Source organism: Lissotriton vulgaris, chromosome 4_1 (assembly GCF_964263255.1).
Source record: "Lissotriton vulgaris chromosome 4_1, aLisVul1.2, whole genome shotgun sequence".
In the NCBI taxonomy this organism is placed as follows: Eukaryota; Metazoa; Chordata; class Amphibia; order Caudata; family Salamandridae; genus Lissotriton; species Lissotriton vulgaris.
In genome coordinates this window covers 2,118,285,910-2,118,305,596 of record NC_141691.1, presented here as the reverse complement: position 1 = coordinate 2,118,305,596, position 19,687 = coordinate 2,118,285,910, and the positions used below count along the sequence as shown (strand labels likewise).

General features: G+C 51.7%; 1 protein-coding gene and 1 long non-coding RNA gene across 2 annotated transcripts in view; one reads left to right on the top strand and one right to left on the bottom strand.

Moving 5' to 3' along the window:
- Positions 1-17,790, top strand: part of LOC147725159 (CD5 antigen-like) — a 459,301-nt gene extending 441,511 nt beyond the window's left edge. Inside the window, exon 6 of the mRNA XM_086966547.1 lies at positions 17,213-17,790. Within this exon, the coding sequence (XP_086822673.1) occupies positions 17,213-17,709 (497 nt within the window). The 3' untranslated portion in view covers positions 17,710-17,790. The remainder of the gene's footprint in view (positions 1-17,212) is intronic.
- LOC147725160 (uncharacterized) lies at positions 3,361-8,960 on the bottom strand. The gene is made up of 2 exons (XR_015309958.1): positions 8,038-8,960; positions 3,361-5,972 (listed from the first exon to the last, which is right to left on the bottom strand). It is a non-coding gene; the product is annotated as an uncharacterized LOC147725160 (long non-coding RNA).
- Positions 17,791-19,687: the final 1,897 nt, after the last annotated feature.

Sequence of the window (19,687 nt, the reverse complement as noted above, 5' to 3'; positions counted from 1 at the left end):
CACCTCACTGGGCTCTCACTCCCTGCTCTGCCCTCCCACCTCCCTCACCCGGGCTCTCACTCCCTGCTGCCCTCCCACATCACCGGGCTCTGACTCCCTGCTCTGCCCTCCCACCTCACCAGGCTCTCACTCCCTACTCTGCCCTCCCACTTCAACTGGCTCTCACTCCCTGCTCTGTCCTCCCACCTCACCGGGCTCTCACTCCCTGCTCTGCCCTCCCACCTCACCCGGCTCTCACTTCCTGTGGCCCTCTCACCACACCAGGCTCTCAGTCCCTGCCCTGCCCTCCCACCTCACCTGGCTCTCACTCCCTGCTGCCCTCCCAACTCACTGGGCTCTCACTCCCTGCTCTGCCCTCCCACCTCCCTCACCCGGGCTCTCACTCCCTGCTGCCCTCCCACCTCTCTGGGCTCTGACTCCCTGCTCTGCCCTCCCACCTCACCAGACTCTCATTCCCTGCTCTGCCCTCCCACCTTACCGGGCTCTCACTCCCTGCTCTGCCCTCCCACCTCAACCGGCTCTCACTTCCTGCTGCCCTCCCACCTCACCGGGCTCCACTCCCTGCTCTGCCCTCCCACCTCACTGGGCTCTCACTCCCTGCTCTGCCCTCCCACCTCACCCAATTCTCACTCACTGCTGCCCTCCCACCTCTCCAGGTTCTCACTCCCTGCTGCCCTCTGACACCTCACCTGGCTCTCAGTCACTGCTTCCCTCATGCCTCACCCAGCTCTCACTCCCTGCTGCCCTCTGTCACCTCACCCGGCTCTCACTCCCTGCTCTGCCCTCCCACCTCACCCGGCTCTCACTCCCTGCTGCCCTCTGTCACTCTCACTCCCTGCTCCGCCCTCCCACCTCATCCGGATTTTACTACCTGCTGCCCTCCCTCCTCACTGGGCTCTCACTCCCTGCTCTGCCCTCCCACCTCACCGGGCTCTCACTCCCTGCTCTGCCCTCCCACCTCACCGGGCTCTCACTCCCTGCTCCATCCTCCCACCTCACCGGGCTCTCACTCCCTGCTCTGCCTTCCCACCTGACCTGGCTCTCATTCCCTGCTCTGCCATCCCACCTCCCTCACCCGGGCTCTCACTCCCTGCTTTTCCCTCCCACCTCCCTCACCCCGGCTCTCACTTCCAGCTGCCCTCCGACCTCACCGGGCTCTCCCTTCCTGCTCTGCCCTCCCACCTCAACGGGCTCTCACTCCCTGCTCTGCCCTCCCACCTCAACAGGCTCTCACTCCCTGCTCTGTCCTCCCACCTCACTGGGCTCTCACTCCCTGCTCTGCCCTCCCACCTCACCCGGCTCTCACTTCCTGCTGCCCTCCCACCTCACCAGGCTCTCAGTCCCTGCCCTGCCCTCCCACCTCACCTGGCTCTCAATCCCTGCTGCCCTCCCACCTCACTAGGCTATCACTCCCTGCTCTGCCCTCCCACCTCCCTCACCCGGGCTCTCACTCCCTGCTGCCCTCCCACATCACTGGGCTCTGACTCCCTGCTCTGCCCTCCCACCTCACCAGGCTCTCACTCCCTGCTCTGCCCTCCCACCTCAACTGGCTCTCACTCCCTGCTCTGTCCTCCCACCTCACCGGGCTCTCACTCCATGCTCTGCCCTCCCACCTCACCCGGCTCTCACTTCCTGCGGCCCTCCCACCACACCAGGCTCTCAGTCCCTGCCCTGCCCTCCCACCTCACCTGGCTCTCACTCCCTGCTGCCCTCCCAACTCACTGGGGTCTCACTCCCTGCTCTGCCCTCCCACCTCCCTCACCCGGGCTCTCACTCCCTGCTGCCCTCCCACCTCACTGGGCTCTGATGCCCTGCTCTGCCCTCCCACCTCAACAGGCTCTCATTCCCTGCTCTGCCCTCCCACCTTACCGGGCTCTCACTCCCTGCTGCCCTCCCACCTCACTGGGCTCTCACTCCCTGCTCTGCCCTCCCACCTCACCGGGCTCTCACTCCCTGCTGCCCTCCCACCTCACCGGGCTCTCACTCCCTCCTCTGTCCTCCCACCTCACCGGGCTCTCAGTCCCTGCCCTGCTCTCCCACCTCACCGGGCTCTCACTCCCTGCTGCCCTCCCACCTCACTGGGCTCTCACTCCCTGCTCTCCCCTCCCACCTTCCTCACCCGGGCTCTCACTCCCTGCTGCCCTCTCACCTCACCGGGCTCTGACTCCCTGCTCTGCCCTCCCACCTGACCGGGCTCTCACTCCCTGCTCTGCCCTCCCACCTCACCGGGCTCTCACTTCCTGCTGCCCTCTGACCTCACCGGGCTCTTCCTCCCTGCTCTGCCCTCCCACCTCAATGGGCTCTCACTCCCTGCTCTGTCCTCCCACCTCAACGGGCTCTCACTCCCTGCTCAGCCCTCCCACCTCAACAGTCTCTTACTCCCTGCTCTGTCCTCCCACCTCACCGGGCTCTCACTCCCTGCTCTGTCCTCCCACCTCACCGGGCTCTCAGTCCCTGCCCTGCCCTCTCACCTCACCTGGCTCTCACTTCCTGCTGCCCTCCCACCTCACTGGGCTCTCACTCCCTGCTCTGCCCTTCCACCTCCGTCACCCGGGCTCCCACTCCCTGCTGCCCTCCCACCTCACTGGGCTCTGACTCCCTGCTCTGCCCTCCCACCTCACCAGGCTCTCACTCCCTGCTCTGCCCTCCCACCTTACCGGGCTCTCACTCCCTGCTCTGCCCTCCCACCTCATCCGGCTCTCACTCCCTGCTGACCTCCCATCTCACTGGGCTCTCACTCCCTGCTCTGCCCTCCCACCTCACCAGGTTCTCACTCCCTGCTGCACTCCCATCTCACCGGGCTCTCACTCCTTGCTCTGCCCTCCCACCTCATCGGGCTCTCACTCCCTGCTCTGCCCTCCCACCTCACTGGGTTCTCACTTCCTGCTGACCTCCGACCTCACCAGGCTATCACTCCCTGCTCTGCCCTCCCACCTCAACAGGCTTTCACTCCCTGCTCCACCATCCCACCTCACCGGGGTCTCACTCCCTGCTCGGTCCTCCCACCTCACCGGGCTCTCAATCCCTGCCCTGCCCTCCCACCTCACCGGGCTCTCACTCCCTGCTGCCCTCCCACCTCACTGGGCTCTCACTCCCTACTCTGCCCTCCCACCTCCCTCACCCGGGCTCTCACTCCCTGCTGCCCGCCCACCTCACCGGACTCTGACTCCCTGCTCTGCCCTCCCACCTCACCAGGCTCTCACTCCCTGCTCTGCCCTCCCACCTCACCGGGCTCTCAATTTCTGCTGCCCTCCGACCTCACCGGGCTTGAAGAAAAGTGTAAAATGACTCACTCTCCCCACCAGGGATCTATCCAGTAATTTGCATAATAAAGCAGGTAAGGAATTGACAGCCAATCTGTAAAATCAAAAGACATCTTTATTATTATTATTATGAGGCTTCGTCGTCCAACCGTAGTTTTACAATTGAAAGAGGGAGCCTGCCTGAGCTTTCTCAGACAGGCCTTTTATACAAAAAGTTTGCCCCTAGGCTCACATTCTTGCTGTGAAACACATCATTGTAGGTCGCTCCCATGGTACCATAACAAAGCAGGCTATAATTATGAATTCCATTCTACTTGCCCAAACTGACCAACCCATCTTCCATCATGAACATATGTCAAACTTCACATATTTTTCTGTGCAGGCCGGATAAGCTCACAATAGATCTGGTTTCCTCCCCATCATATAAACAGTCACCTCCCCATTGTAAAAGCCCAGGAGCAGAGAAACAGAGCCAGGTGTGGAAGATAGAAATGTAGGATAAGGGATGCTTGTGGGTCATAAACAGGCATGGCTACTGTATTCGGCCTTCTAATCTTGCTCAGGCCAATGTACACAACAAGTTGCTCAGATCTTTAATATAGATTGACTAGAGGGCATGGACTGGTTTGGTGAGGCCAACATCACGTAGGCAGATTCAGCCTGTTCAGGTCATGGAGAAGTCAGAGAAAGGTGGACGTGTCCTTTGGATCAAATTCAGACTTTAATCAATTGACTATATAAGGGCAAGACACAAGATGGATGCCGTGGGCTCAGGACAAGAACAGTGATTTAAGGGTGATAGCATCACTCGATCGTGACGAAAATACACAGGCATAATGTCCTGATCATTACCGGTCTATTGATACCAAATTCGTCGTGGTATGATGATATTTTCTGCACGAGTGTTTAGGCCTTGGTACACCATTATGGCAGGGTCCGGAATTTTCAGAACCACAGACGCCCCTTTTGCCCTTATATAGGCAATAACCTAAACCCATGTCAGTCTGAATCTAGGTCTATACTTATAAGATCACCCACCCAACAATTAGTGATCTTCTAGTGTTGATGTAGAAGCTGTACAGAAGGGTCTGTCAGTAAACTCTGGCCTAACCAATGTATGTTCAGGTAAAATATGAAAATTATGTGAAGAAACAGTAAAGAAAGAGTAGGTTGAGAAGGATTGATGCAGACGTAATATAATAACTAATAGAATACATAAAAGTATTAAAAATAGAGAAAGTTATACCACCCTTAGAGAACCACATTCTATAATTTCGGTTTTTCATCTCTTGCTTTTCATCGTCATTCCTCAATACAATCTCCATTTTCTAATGTCGCTCACGCGATCTTGATAGAGTACTTCAGCTGTGATTATTAGCAGGTCATAGGGACACTGCAAGTCCTGCAGGCCTACTGCCACTACTCAGGTCACAAACTGAACCGTTGGTACTCCTACGTGACCCTGCAACTGGCAAATGGTAACCAATCAAAAATTTAACAAAAAAAACATAATACAATTTCAGAAAAAGCAAGAGAAAAAGAAAAACAAAAGTCAAATGCAAAATACTTGCACAATCCTAAACAAAAAGCAAATCCTAGAATTTAATAACATTTTATATAGCTTCCTATGCATTTCAGTAATCTATTATATGTTCAAGTGAAACAGTGGCGTTCCTGATCAATGCTCTCAGATGAAAAAGGGATACACTTCCACAGAGAGACTTCATTCTGCTTTTACTAGACAGAATAGTACTTTAAAACAAATGCCAGCAAAGCAGCAAAAATTAGTTTCCAAACTCCAATTCTATGCAAGCTCACAGAAAATACCCAGAGTCCGCCAAAGCCTCTCATTGCAGGCTTCTATTGTCCATCAAATCCGCTTCCAGTGTCTTCTTCGCGTTGGGCCTCTTCAATTCAGGCTTTTTCATGAGAAGACAATACTGTTTAGTACGAGTGCCCTCCGGGCAAACACTCACAGCTCACTCGAAAGTCTCAATGTCTTCAAACAATGCACCAGTGTCTCTTCTTTGTGACACCTCAGGAAATGTGCTCTTCATTGATCAAGGGCACAAAACATCTTGTGCAGAAACAAGCACCACTGAGAATCAACCTCTCAAGATCAGTAACTCCTTTCAGACTCCAACACTCATCAATTAGTGTCAGAGGACGATCAAGCTGCTCTTCTCATGGGCACCGGAATGTAGTGCCTTTTCCAAACTTGGATTCTCAGGTGCACTGCCTTTCTGCTGGAGCAAAGGGAAAATAGGTGTGTGTGGGGAAAGGCCAAAAACTCAGGCCAAGGGGGTCAGGGGACCGCGCGCTGCCAGAGGTTCAAGCACATGACAGTTTGAACAAATTGCACAAAGTGGATGACAGTCCTGCCATCAAAAGCAGGGATCCTCCGCATCTTTGCACTGAACTTCTGAGGCAAAACAGCTCCTTTTTTCTTTTCTTTTCACAACGCCTTCTGATGAAACAAATGGCTTGCTTAGGAGGTACCACTGGAGGCACGCTGATGATCGCTGTCCATGCTGATGACCGCTGCCCACGCTGCTGATTGCTGTTCACGCTGCTGATTGCTGTCAGGAATTGCAGGGCCAAGAAGTCTGTAGTCGTCTGCCATGTTTACTGATGGGGAGTGGGTTTAGTGTTGATCACAGGTCTGCAGGGAATCACTCTTCCTTTGACTCTGGAAAATCCAGCAGGACCCTAGTGATGTGGCAAGTGTAACACAATTGTTAGTTTCCTTCAAGTCAGATATAAAAACAGTTAAGCAAGTGGCCTGAATACTGCAAAGGAGTGGCAATACACCATGGGAACCAAAATGGATGCCCTCACACAGTGGCATTGTCTAATGGGGTACATTATTTAATGGGGTAAATACATATTCTCCTTAATGATGAAGCCTAGGTGTTCCTAAACTCCTTATCTAGAACATCTCAAATAGAGCAATGGCATAATACATATTATCAAGGACATGAAGAAAAGTCCCTTTTTAAAACAATGTGCATCAAGTGCGCTATGTAATACAAAGGCTAATGATCAACTGTGCAGACAAGAGGACAAGAACTAGAGAGTCCTGGTATCTGCATGATTAGAACACATCTTATTAAAAAATTGAAACAGCAGAAACAGAAGGGAACTGAAAAATTAAAAATAGACATAAAAATATGCCATACTAAAAAGAATGTAAACTTGAGATATCTCCTATTGAGATGGAAAACTTGTATTGGGTCATTTAACCAGGCTATCACTATCCTGACAGTCAGTCTGAAAAAGACATTTGAAGTGGGCCTAAAGTAAATTCTTGAAAATTAGTCTCATCAATCAAAAGGGAATGTATGTGGAACATGAACAATACACCCATAATAATAAATGGGCTGACTGGTGAAAGGAAGATGGAGAAGGGAAAAAAAAATGGAAGTAGGACACAACTAAAATCTTCAATAACTAAACATGATGCAACATTGGTCAGGGAAAAAGCAAAAAGAAAAATCTATAGGAAGGACAAGAGTTTGCTTGGGTGGCCTAAGGCATGTGACACAGCACCAAGAGCACGGGGATACATGAAAAGACCAATGTTACAGAATTTTAACTCTACCGCTGACAATCTATACCCTACACGATAATTCTAACTAATGTTCGGTTGTCTCTTCAGCGAAAAAAAATGAATCCATAGGCTTATTCAGGAATCAAAAAATGTGATAAAAAATGCGATATCAAAATTAGGCCACCTTTAGTCACGGATCTATAATTCCATCCCTAGGCCCAATCAAGGATACATAAATGCAGAGCTGCCTGTCCTTAAGGAAAAAGGGCAGTTAAGTGACTAACAGCGGATGGCATACTTTAATCCAGTATATCATTTTAGTTTTCTTAAAAAAATAATTACAGCCAAATTAGGCATACACTGGAAAAACTGCTGCCTTACTGCTCACAGTATGAGGTCCATATCTGTGAAATTTATCTTAATACAATATTCATCCAATTTTCTCAAGCCATAAGATATACTTGCTGTATATCAAGCACAAGGAAAAACAGCCCAGACAAACAAACAGCATATATGAATAAACGGTCATGCATAATACCATGGCACATGCCCTTCTTTTGACAGCAGGGCATCAGGTAATTGATACTCTGCAGTCAACTATAATGTTGCTGTATCAAATAACGCGTTTCAATGGACCAAATGTACAAATGAAACATAAACACACACATTTTTTCTTAAAGAAATTACGCAAAAAAAACATTTCTCTTCAACCAGCCAACTCACGTGTCTTGTGAATTAATCCATGAATTATCTGTAGGAAGAAGCAGAAAAGATACACAACACACACATTTCTCATAATACAACATCAATTTTAACCCTTTTTATCAGACTACAAAACATGGCACAACGTGACATACAAAAACTTTTCATTACTTACCTGTAACCTATTTTCCATGTACCTTGCAAAAACGCGCATTCTCACTCAGGCCTAAGGCCTTTAAGTTGCAGAACTTTGGGGAAGGGCTTCTATTTATTGCCTATCTAAAACTCAATGTAACACTTCGTTTTTCATTTTGTCAAATAAACTTAACTAAAAAAATTCGTTCCTAGCATGGAGACACACATATACCAGTTCTACAGATCATTTAGCAGAATGTTTGATATTTGTCTTCTCAAAGAAATCACTTTTGCATTTGCCCTTTTTAAATCATGTTCCTTCATTTTACACAGTGCTTAATTTGTAAGACATGAAGTGCAGGTGCTACAATTTTGCATGAGGAATACCTTTCCTATTTGTTTATTATCTCAGATGTGCGCTTTTAACGCAGATGTAATGTGAATGCGGCAAATGAGAACAAGCCAGCCTGCAATGAAATGAAGGTTACAGATTTAAATCATATACAATCAACTACATCTCATATAAAGCGCTTGTGTGCAGCATTTTGAAAGCAACTGGGAGCTATGCAAACCACGTGTGGTGTTCCTTTTATTATTATTAGCGGGATGCAATGCTGTGTCAGCACATATCTAATTGAAAATGAATGTGTTGGTGACATAATTTACCAAACAACAAGCGTTTTGAGGAACATGCTAGAGCTATTATTTATTCTTTGGCTAAAATGCAATCATCATTGCTGTACATATGCCTTGCATCCTCTGCTCATTTTAGTTCAAAAAAACAAAAACCCCATCCCAGCTAATGTCAAATTTGTAACAAGAAGACACTTTTAAATTATGAACATGATCAGGAATTAAATTTATCAGAGCAAGTCAGGCTATTCAAGTGACCTCAGGTCAGGACCGTGGCATGGGCAGGGATTTAAATACAAAGAGGCAGCTGATGCATGCTTAACCATGTCATGCTGCATTCCACAGGCGAGGCCCTAATTAAAAGGTCACAAATGTCAACAAGACAGCCTTACAAGATAACATCTCGGCCGGCCGCTACTGCTGGAAACAAGTTATACAGGTTCTGCCAGTCCCCTGCTCCTGGTAACTGAAGCTGACAAGGCCAGTAGGTTTAACCATTTCCACATAACCTGCAATATTTCACTATATTTAAAATAATTTCTATGACACATTGCCTCGCTGAATCCTAAGAAGGCACAACCTGCAAACATATATATTAAGATCTAAATGTATGTATTTACTAAAGAGACACTTTAAAAAGGGGCCCTGAAACCATTTAAAACAGTCTATTTATCTGAAAATCGACTTTAGTATTCTGGATACTAAGAAATAAATATTCTAAAATTTTATTGGTTAATGGGTATTACTAGAATGTCTACTATCCAATTTACGAGAAATGCTTTTGAAAATACTAAGTTATACCTTATAGAAATGAGCTTGTTTGCGCCTGGGGTAAGGGAAATTGCGCACAGAAGTGTTTGGTCATTTTCGTGGTACAACATAACTTAAATCAAACATTTTAATGCTAGGGGGTCATAGCATGAGTGTTAAGCTTCACAAATATTAAAAAACGATTTTTGTAGCACTTGTTTTTAATAATTATTTTTCATAATTAATAAAAAAAAAAATTCTAATGAAGCCTAATTATTGCTATTTGTGACTGTTCTACTTATAAAACGCTCACTACATCCCTTGCCTATTAATTAGATACATATTAACACACAAGCCTAGGCGCAGCTGCCTAACTGGGAATGCGTGAGATGATTGCGCCACATTTATTTAAAAAGGACTGTTTGCAAAATTCCACCACCCGTGTTTAACTAGAGAGGTGTTAGCTGAAAGAACTGAAAGAACATTCTTATTAGATATACTACAGCTGAAAAGACTTGGCTGCGAACATCTAACACCGTGCGTCTAAAGAACACGCAATTTCGTTTTTTCATTTTTCTTCTTGGAGCCTTATTTACATCTATTGAACGTGACCCATACACATACATACATTGAGCTCATTCCAGACACAAAACAGAAGGGGGGTCAAACACTCAGGACACACAAAGCAGCGCACTCTAACCATTTCTCATACATAGCGCCGTTCTTGTACATAGCGCCGTCGCAATGTACAACAAAACCCACAAACAACATAGACATTTAAACACACATTTTAACCCATAGGTCAACACTTAGGACAGGAACAAGGAACAGCCTACAGACTGTCTTAAAAAATAACCTGCCAAAACTAGTTGTAAACCATATTTACAACAAAAACGTTTTAGTTCCTATTTTTTTTAAATTCTTCAACAGATTTCCAGAAGGCTGCAAAAGAGACAGCCTCACAGACCTTTAAAGAGAGCTCATAAATTGGAGTTCCAACTGGAGGTATCAGACGCGAATCCTCCAACCGGGAATCCTTTGTTGCAACCTAGTCAATACTAATACCAAACAAAATACCGCGACCAGGCATCTGCGCTCACTAGTCGGGTTTCAAACTTCATGGGGCTATCTCCAACGATATACACGCAAATGTACGTGACCCACGGTTTTTGAATACTGCAGTGTTCAAATAAAACCAAGGAACCAATACTGAGGAAGATTATCCAACGATAATCTGAACCACAGCAACCAAAAGGCCTACCAACTGAACCAAATGTACCGGTACCCAAACCAAAACGTCACATTTCTGCGACCAATAAATAACCAAGGACTGCGTCACATTTCTGCGACCAATAAATAACCAAGGACTGCGTCACATTTCTGCGACCAATAAATAACCAAGGACTGGGAGCGACCCATTTTTATTCTTCAACTAAAACAGATGGAGAAAATATCTCTTCAACTGCCTATACAAATTGCAATTTGCATATACACATATATTTGTCCAGATTATAACTGTCAATTCCCCACTGCACTAACAGTCTGTTTAAAAAAATACTGACAGCAAAAAAAAGAATGGGTTCCTTAGTCAGGTGTGACATCTTTAGGAGAGTTTTAAGTCAGAAAAATCGAAAAACATACTGGGCCACAAAGACAGATAATCCCCCAGAAAACCCTGTGCCCAGAGTACCTCTTTTTGGTAGAATTCTGTCTTGTATTCCCCAGCAGTTCCTCCATCCTTTGACAAAATACTCCTGTAGATAACCACTCCATGATAAGGCCCCGAGTTGGGCAGCCAACTGAAGAAAAGTGTAAAATGACTCACTCTCCCCACCAGGGATCTATCCAGTAATTTGCATAATAAAGCAGGTAAGGAATTGACAGCCAATCTGTAAAATCAAAAGACATCTTTATTATTATTATTATGAGGCTTCGTCGTCCAACCGTAGTTTTACAATTGAAAGAGGGAGCCTGCCTGAGCTTTCTCAGACAGGCCTTTTATACAAAAAGTTTGCCCCTAGGCTCACATTCTTGCTGTGAAACACATCATTGTAGGTCGCTCCCATGGTACCATAACAAAGCAGGCTATAATTATGAATTCCATTCTACTTGCCCAAACTGACCAACCCATCTTCCATCATGAACATATGTCAAACTTCACATATTTTTCTGTGCAGGCCGGATAAGCTCACAATAGATCTGGTTTCCTCCCCATCATATAAACAGTCACCTCCCCATTGTAAAAGCCCAGGAGCAGAGAAACAGAGCCAGGTGTGGAAGATAGAAATGTAGGATAAGGGATGCTTGTGGGTCATAAACAGGCATGGCTACTGTATTCGGCCTTCTAATCTTGCTCAGGCCAATGTACACAACAAGTTGCTCAGATCTTTAATATAGATTGACTAGAGGGCATGGACTGGTTTGGTGAGGCCAACATCACGTAGGCAGATTCAGCCTGTTCAGGTCATGGAGAAGTCAGAGAAAGGTGGACGTGTCCTTTGGATCAAATTCAGACTTTAATCAATTGACTATATAAGGGCAAGACACAAGATGGATGCCGTGGGCTCAGGACAAGAACAGTGATTTAAGGGTGATAGCATCACTCGATCGTGACGAAAATACACAGGCATAATGTCCTGATCATTACCGGTCTATTGATACCAAATTCGTCGTGGTATGATGATATTTTCTGCACGAGTGTTTAGGCCTTGGTACACCATTATGGCAGGGTCCGGAATTTTCAGAACCACAGGCTCTTCCTCCATGCTCTGCCCTCCCACCTCAACGGGCTCTCACTCCCTGCTCTGCCCTCCCACCTCAACTGGCTCTCACTCCACGCTCTGTCCTCCCACCTCAACGGGCTCTCACTCCCTGCTCTGCCCTCCCACCTCACCGGGCTCTCACTCCCTGCTGCCCTCCCACCTCACTGGGCTCTCACTCCCTGCTCTGCCCTCCCACCTCCCTCACCCGGGCTCTCACTCCCTGCTGCCCTCCCACCTCACCGGGCTCTGACTCCCTGCTCTGCCCTCCCACCTCACCAGGCTCTCACTCCCTGCTCTGCCCTCCCACCTCACCAGGCTCCACTCCCTGCTCTGCCCTCCCACCTCACCGGGCTCCACTCCCTGCTCTGCCCTCCCACCTCACCGGGCTCCACTCCCTGCTCTGCCCTCCCACCTCCCTCGCCCGGGCTCTCACTTCCTGCTGCCCTCCCACCTCACCAGGCTCTCAGTCCCTGCCCTCCCACCTCACCCGGCTCTCACTTCCAGCTGCCCTCTGACCTCACCGGGCTCTCCCTTCCTGCTCTGCCCTCCCACCTCAACGGGCTCTCACTCCCTGCTCTGCCCTCCCACCTCAACAGGCTCTCACTCCCTGCTCTGTCCTCCCACCTCACTGGGCTCTCACTCCCTGCTCTGCCCTCCCACCTCACCCGGCTCTCACTTCCTGCTGCCCTCCCACCTCACCAGGCTCTCAGTCCCTGCCCTGCCCTCCCACCTCACCTGGCTCTCAATCCCTGCTGCCCTCCCACCTCACTGGGCTCTCACTCCCTGCTCTGCCCTCCCACCTCCCTCACCCGGGCTCTCACTCCCTGCTGCCCTCCCACATCACTGGGCTCTGACTCCCTGCTCTGCCCTCCCACCTCACCAGGCTCTCACTCCCTGCTCTGCCCTCCCACCTCAACTGGCTCTCACTCCCTGCTCTGTCCTCCCACCTCACCGGGCTCTCACTCCCTGCTCTGCCCTCCCACCTCACCCGGCTCTCACTTCCTGCGGCCCTCCCACCACACCAGGCTCTCAGTCCCTGCCCTGCCCTCCCACCTCACCTGGCTCTCACTCCCTGCTGCCCTCCCAACTCACTGGGGTCTCACTCCCTGCTCTGCCCTTCCACCTCCCTCACCGGGGCTCTCACTCCCTGCTGCCCTCCCACCCCACTGGGCTCTGACGCCCTGCTCTGCCCTCCCACCTCACCAGGCTCTCATTCCCTGCTCTGCCCTCCCACCTTACCGGGCTCTCACTCCCTGCTCCGCCCTCCCACCTCAACCGGCTCTCACTCCCTGCTGCCCTCCCACCTCACTGGGCTCTCACTCCCTGCTCTGCCCTCCCACCTCACCGGGCTCTCACTCCCTGCTGCCCTCCCACCTCACCGGGCTCTCACTCCCTCCTCTGTCCTCCCACCTCACCGGGGTCTCAGTCCCTGCCCTGCTCTCCCACCTCACCGGGCTCTCACTCCCTGCTGCCCTCCCACCTCACTGGGCTCTCACTCCCTGCTCTCCCCTCCCACCTTCCTCACCCGGGCTCTCACTCCCTGCTGCCCTCTCACCTCACCGGGCTCTGACTCCCTGCTCTGCCCTCCCACCCGACCGGGCTCTCACTCCCTGCTCTGCCCTCCCACCTCACCGGGCTCTCACTTCCTGCTGCCTTCTGACCTCACCGGGCTCTTCCTCCCTGCTCTGCCCTCCCACCTCAATGGGCTCTCACTCCCTGCTCTGTCCTCCCACCTCAACGGGCTCTCACTCCCTGCTCAGCCCTCCCACCTCAACAGGCTCTTACTCCCTGCTCTGTCCTCCCACCTCACCGGGCTCTCACTCCCTGCTCTGTCCTCCCACCTCACCGGGCTCTCAGTCCCTGCCCTGCCCTCCCACCTCACCTGGCTCTCACTTCCTGCTGCCCTCCCACCTCACTGGGCTCTCACTCCCTGCTCTGCCCTTCCACCTCCATCACCCGGGCTCCCACTCCCTGCTGCCCTCCCACCTCACTGGGCTCTGACTCCCTGCTCTGCCCTCCCACCTCACCAGGCTCTCACTCCCTGCTCTGCCCTCCCACCTTACCGGGCTCTCACTCCCTGCTCTGCCCACCCACCTCATCCGGCTCTCACTCCCTGCTGCCCTCCCATCTCACTTGGCTCTCACTCCCTGCTCTGCCCTCCCACCTCACCGGGTTCTCACTCCCTGCTGCCCTCCCATCTCACCGGGCTCTCACTCCTTGCTCTGCCCTCCCACCTCATCGGGCTCTCACTCCCTGCTCTGCCCTCCCACCTCACTGGGTTCTCACTTCCTGCTGACCTCCGACCTCACCGGGCTATCACTCCCTGCTCTGCCCTCCCACCTCAACAGGCTCTCACTCCCTGCTCCACCATCCCACCTCACCGGGGTCTCACTCCCTGCTCGGTCCTCCCACCTCACCGGGCTCTCAGTCCCTGCCCTGCCCTCCCACCTCACCGGGCTCTCACTCCCTGCTGCCCTCCCACCTCACTGGGCTCTCACTCCCTACTCTGCCCTCCCACCTCCCTCACCCGGGCTCTCACTCCCTGCTGCCCGCCCACCTCACCGGACTCTGACTCCCTGCTCTGCCCTCCCACCTCACCAGGCTCTCACTCCCTGCTCTGCCCTCCCACCTCACCGGGCTCTCAATTTCTGCTGCCCTCCGACCTCACCGGGCTCTTCCTCCATGCTCTGCCCTCCCACCTCAACGGGCTCTCACTCCCTGCTCTGCCCTCCCACCTCAACTGGCTCTCACTCCACGCTCTGTCCTCCCACCTCAACGGGCTCTCACTCCCTGCTCTGCCCTCCCACCTCACCGGGCTCTCACTCCCTGCTGCCCTCCCACCTCACTGGGCTCTCACTCCCTGCTCTGCCCTCCCACCTCCCTCACCCGGGCTCTCACTCCCTGCTGCCCTCCCACCTCACCGGGCTCTGACTCCCTGCTCTGCCCTCCCACCTCACCAGGCTCTCACTCCCTGCTCTGCCCTCCCACCTCACCGGGCTCCACTCCCTGCTCTGCCCTCCCACCTCACTGGGCTCCACTCCCTGCTCTGCCCTCCCACCTCACTGGGCTCCACTCCCTGCTCTGCCCTCCCACCTCCCTCGCCCGGGCTCTCACTTCCTGCTGCCCTCCCACCTCACCAGGCTCTCAGTCCCTGCCCTCCCACATCACCTGGCTCTCACTCCCTGCTGCCCCTCCCACCTCACTGGGCTCTCACTCCCTGCTCTGCCCTCCCACCTCCCTCACCCTGGCTCTGACTCCCTGTTGCCCTCCCACCTCACCGGGCTCTCACTCCCTGCTCTGCCCTCCCACCTCACCTGGCTCCCACTCCCTGCTCTGCCCTCCCACCTCCCTCACCCGGGATCTCACTCCCTGCTGCCCTCCCACCTCACCGGGGTCTCACTCCCTGCTCTGCCCTCCCACCTCACCTGGCTCTCACTCCCTGCTCTGCCCTCCCACCTCCCTCACCCGGGCTCACACTCCCTGCTCTGCCCTCTCACCTCACCGGGCTTTCCCTCCCTGCTCTGCCCTCCCACCTCCCTCACCCGGGCTCTCGCTCCCTGCTCTGCCCTCTCACCTCACCTGACTCACACTCCCTGCTCTGCCCTCCCACCTCACTGGGCTCTCACTCCCTGCTCTGCCCTCCCACCTCATCCGGCTCTCACTCCCTGCTGCCCTCCCATCTCACTGGGCTCTCACTCCCTGCTCTGCCCTCCCACCTCACCGTGTTCTCACTCCCTGCTGCCCTCCCATCTCACCGGGCTCTCACTCCTTGCTCTGCCCTCCCACCTCACCGGGCTCTCACTCCCTGCTCTGCCCTCCCACCTCACCGGGTTCTCACTTCCTGCTGACCTCTGACCTCACCGGGCTATCACTCCCTGCTCTGCCCTCCCACCTCAACAGGCTCTCACTCCCTGCTCCACCATCCCACCTCACCGGGGTCTGACTCCCTGCTCGGTCCTCCCACCTCACCAGGCTCTCAGTCCCTGCCCTGCCCTCCCACCTCAACGGGCTCTCACTCCCTGCTCTGCCCTCCCACCTCAACTGGCTCTCACTCCCTGCTCTGTCCTCCCACCTCAACGGGCTCTCACTCCCTGCTCTGCCCTCCCACCTCACCGGGCTCTCACTCCCTGCTCTGTCCTCCCACCTCACCGGGCTCTCAGTCCCTGCCCTGCCCTCCCACCTCACCTGGCTCTCACTCCCTGATGCCCTCCCACCTCACCGGGCTCTCACTCCCTGCTGCCCTCCCACCTCACTAGGCTCTCACTCCCTGCTCTGCCCTCCCCGCTCCCTCACCCGGGCTCTCACTCCCTGCTGCCCTCCCACCTCACCGGGCTCTGACTCCCTGCTCTGCCCTCCCACCTCACCAGGCTCTCACTCCCTGCTCTGCCCTCTCACCTCACCGGGCTCTCCCTCCCTGCTCTGCCCTCCCACCTCCCTCACCAAGCTCTCACTCCCTGCTCTGCCCTCCCACCTCACCGGGCTCTCTGTTCCTGCTGTCCTCTCCCCTCCTCCCCCCCCCACCCCCCCCATGTGTGTCAGCCTGGGGACACACACAGCTGCACCCCAGTACTTCACAGGTCTTTAAAAGACCATTTGTTTGTTAATGAGGCTTTGTTCACCTCTTAGCGCCCCTGCAGCTCCACTCTTGACTGTGGCTGGAATCACCAGGCCCCCACAGAGCAATGTCTCTGACTCGCACTGCTGCTAGCAGAGGTGTTTGCTGAAGTTTAAAAAAAATAACACAGGAGCGATGTCTCAAGGTCCGCGGGTCGCCACTAAAGCTTGCCGGGCCGCTACTGGCCCGCGGGACGTACTTTCAGTACCCTTGTTTTAGAGGCTTTATTACAAGCCCCTTGCCCCAATGGAGCATCACTTTCTCAGATATTAAAAGTGACTCATCTGTGGTGCAAGGGGCTTGTAATTAAGCCCCTCAGGTCCTAATTCATGGAAAGTGTCACATCGCTGAGAAAAAACAAGACTGTGCTCTGTAACAAGGATTTACAAATGCAACTCCAGCAATAAGAAAAGCCCTGCCTCATCCTTCACCTTCTCAAGCAGGGGTAAGGATTTGACGTAGTGACGCAGTGAAACCTCATAGATTTCACTGCGTCACTTCTACCTGGCTTTCCTGTTTCGGACGCCCACCCTGGATACATTATACCTATCTTAGGTATAATGTGGCGCAGGGGCTTCAATCTGACACATCTGTCTAGAGGTATCCCTTTGTAAATATGGCGCAGCTTGGCACATTTTTTATGCCACTGCAGCGTCACAAAAAGTGATGTAACAGCAGTGTAAGGCGTTCATAAATAGTGCCCTTATTTTTAACTATATTTTCTCTGCCTGCAAATTCTGCGCATTCTTGGAAGTGTTGACAATTTTTGTGAGTGGCCTCATGATGTTCTCTGTCTCCGCAGCGCCCCTGTCGGTGGATCCGAAGGCTGCAGACAGGGCCTTTCTCATCAGCAGTAACGGGAAGGAAATCAACAACCTCGACACGAGCCGCTGTGTCCGGGGGACCACGGGGGTCCTCTCTGGGAAGTGGTACTGGGTGGTGACTATGAGCCAGTCAGTGTGGCTCCCGGAAGAGTATGCGAGTTATGACCAATGGAGGCTGGGGGTCTCCAGTGCATCAGTGAGCACACACAACTACTTGCAGTATATCCCCAAAGAGGGCATCTGGGTCCTCACGCAGGGGTTGTCAGTGTATGATGTTTTCGATGAAACGGACAAACAGCACCGTTTTATTGGCACGCTTTCCAAAGTGGGCATCTTCGTGGACTACGAGGAGGGGCTGGTGTCTTTCTACAACGACGACACAAAGAAGCACCTCTACACCCACACCGCCACCTTTAAAGAGAAAATATATCCGCTCATCTGCCTGGCATACGGAAGAAGTGCTTATCTGCAGTAATCACGCAAAAGCAAAAAATGTGTGTATAATAAATTGATCTCTTTTCATGATATTTTGAAATCACAAATTATGTAAAAATACTGGAAGCTGCTGAGAAGGGCAATTCTATTCAATAAAATACGAAACAGTTGAACAAATGTGTCTGTGAATCTTTCTAAAAGCCAGAGTGAAGTGATTTAAACTAGAACATGTCAGTGAGAGAGAAAAAGAAAAGTCGGAGTCAGAGGTCAAAGGTTCTGCCAAACCGAGTAAACTGGAGGGCTCCTCTGAAATATTCACCTTAGATATGGAGAGGGTGCCTGGGCCCACGAGCAAGGAAGGAAATGGGACCCCTGACCACTGTTTAAACTCTGAAATAAAACATCAATCCGGGGCTCAGTGCCCGGCGCCACTGCACCTGTTGCACCAATGGAAGCTACACACCCTAGCCAGTGTGTCCTGGGCCCTGGAACAAGGAAGGAAATGGTTCCCATCACCACTGTTTGAAAGGTAAAATGGAGCAAAAAACAGGGCCTCTGGGCCCCGGTGCCACTGCATTTACTGCATCAATGGAAGCTCAAACTCTGCAAGAGGTACACCCTGAGTCCTGACACGCTTCAATTTGTGAAAAAGACTGCTTTATTCTGAAGTAAGCAGAGCTCACAGGGACAAGTGCTTCGGTATCATAATGTTTTTTTGGGTTTTTTTTTTATTTGATTTATTGCTTGGAATAGAGTTTCAAAGACTTTTTTTCCAGCAGTCACCTCCCACTACCATGAATAATAAATAATATTCATTGCAAACTCAATGCCATATTTTATCATAGAACAATATTAATAATTTCAGACAAATTCATAAAAATGACAATGCGAGTAAAGTACACATTTCCTCAATCTCTCCCAGCGGGAGATGAAGTTACTACTATGCGACACAGACAATAAAGTGGCACAACTCGGGGCATGGCCACCTGACTGAAGCTACGGAGCCGCCCAACACACAACTTGCTGCCCGCCACTGAAGCTGCGCGCCGGTCGGGGACCTCGGAAAACGTGCGGCAGTAGCAGAGCTGCCAGATGAGCCCCCGATGAGCGGCCACACTCATAGGCCCCGGGGGCGATCTGAGGAAACACTGTGCTTCCCCCCCAACAGCGAATGCAGACACAAATGGAGACAGAGGCGTAGCTAGAGCTTGTGGCACCTGGGGCTATCCCTCAGATTGCTGCCCCTGGGGGATAAAGGGGCAGGAGGGCCAGGAGAAAAAAGTAGAGCACTTGAAAGATGTCCGAGAGTCACGTAGTATCGCCGCTAATAGTTACCTCGATCCTGCAAGTTACATGCACATACATGACACGGTCCAAAGCTACACAGTTGAATACACTAGCGACCTGCAGTACAAAGGAGAAAACACAAACTGCATGATCTGTCTGGGGACTCAGAAAAAAAATCATGTGACATTCATCAGAGAGCTGCGTAAACGATTACCTGGTAATCCCCTCAGTACAAAACAAACATGCACATACATGACACTGTTTGGGGATCTATCATCTACAGCTGACATTAATTGGCCAAATATCATCTCTACTGGTTGCTAGAGCAGGCTTAAATATTGGCCAACAATACCAAGGTGAATATACACAGACAGGCTCTTGGTGATTATGCTGTTGAAAACCATGTTGATAGATCAATAGACAAAGACATTTAAGGATCTGGCATAGGCACAGCAGTGCAGTAACATTCTCAGGTATTCACGATCTGAGTGGCAGTCTCGATGGAGTATTGCCTACCCTTCTTGGATGATTTTTCCTGTTTGTCTCTTTAGCGGATTGTTCCTCTTTTTGTAGTTATTATATGGGATTCACAGGGGTGCTGTTTTGTGGGTATTTGATGGGCTACGAGGTGAGAAAGCAGAGATACTCCTGCACAGAGGAGACAAGCACCCTGAGCCCATCTGCGAGCTACGGTGAAGGGCAGCATTCTGCCATGAAGATTGGTGGTGAAA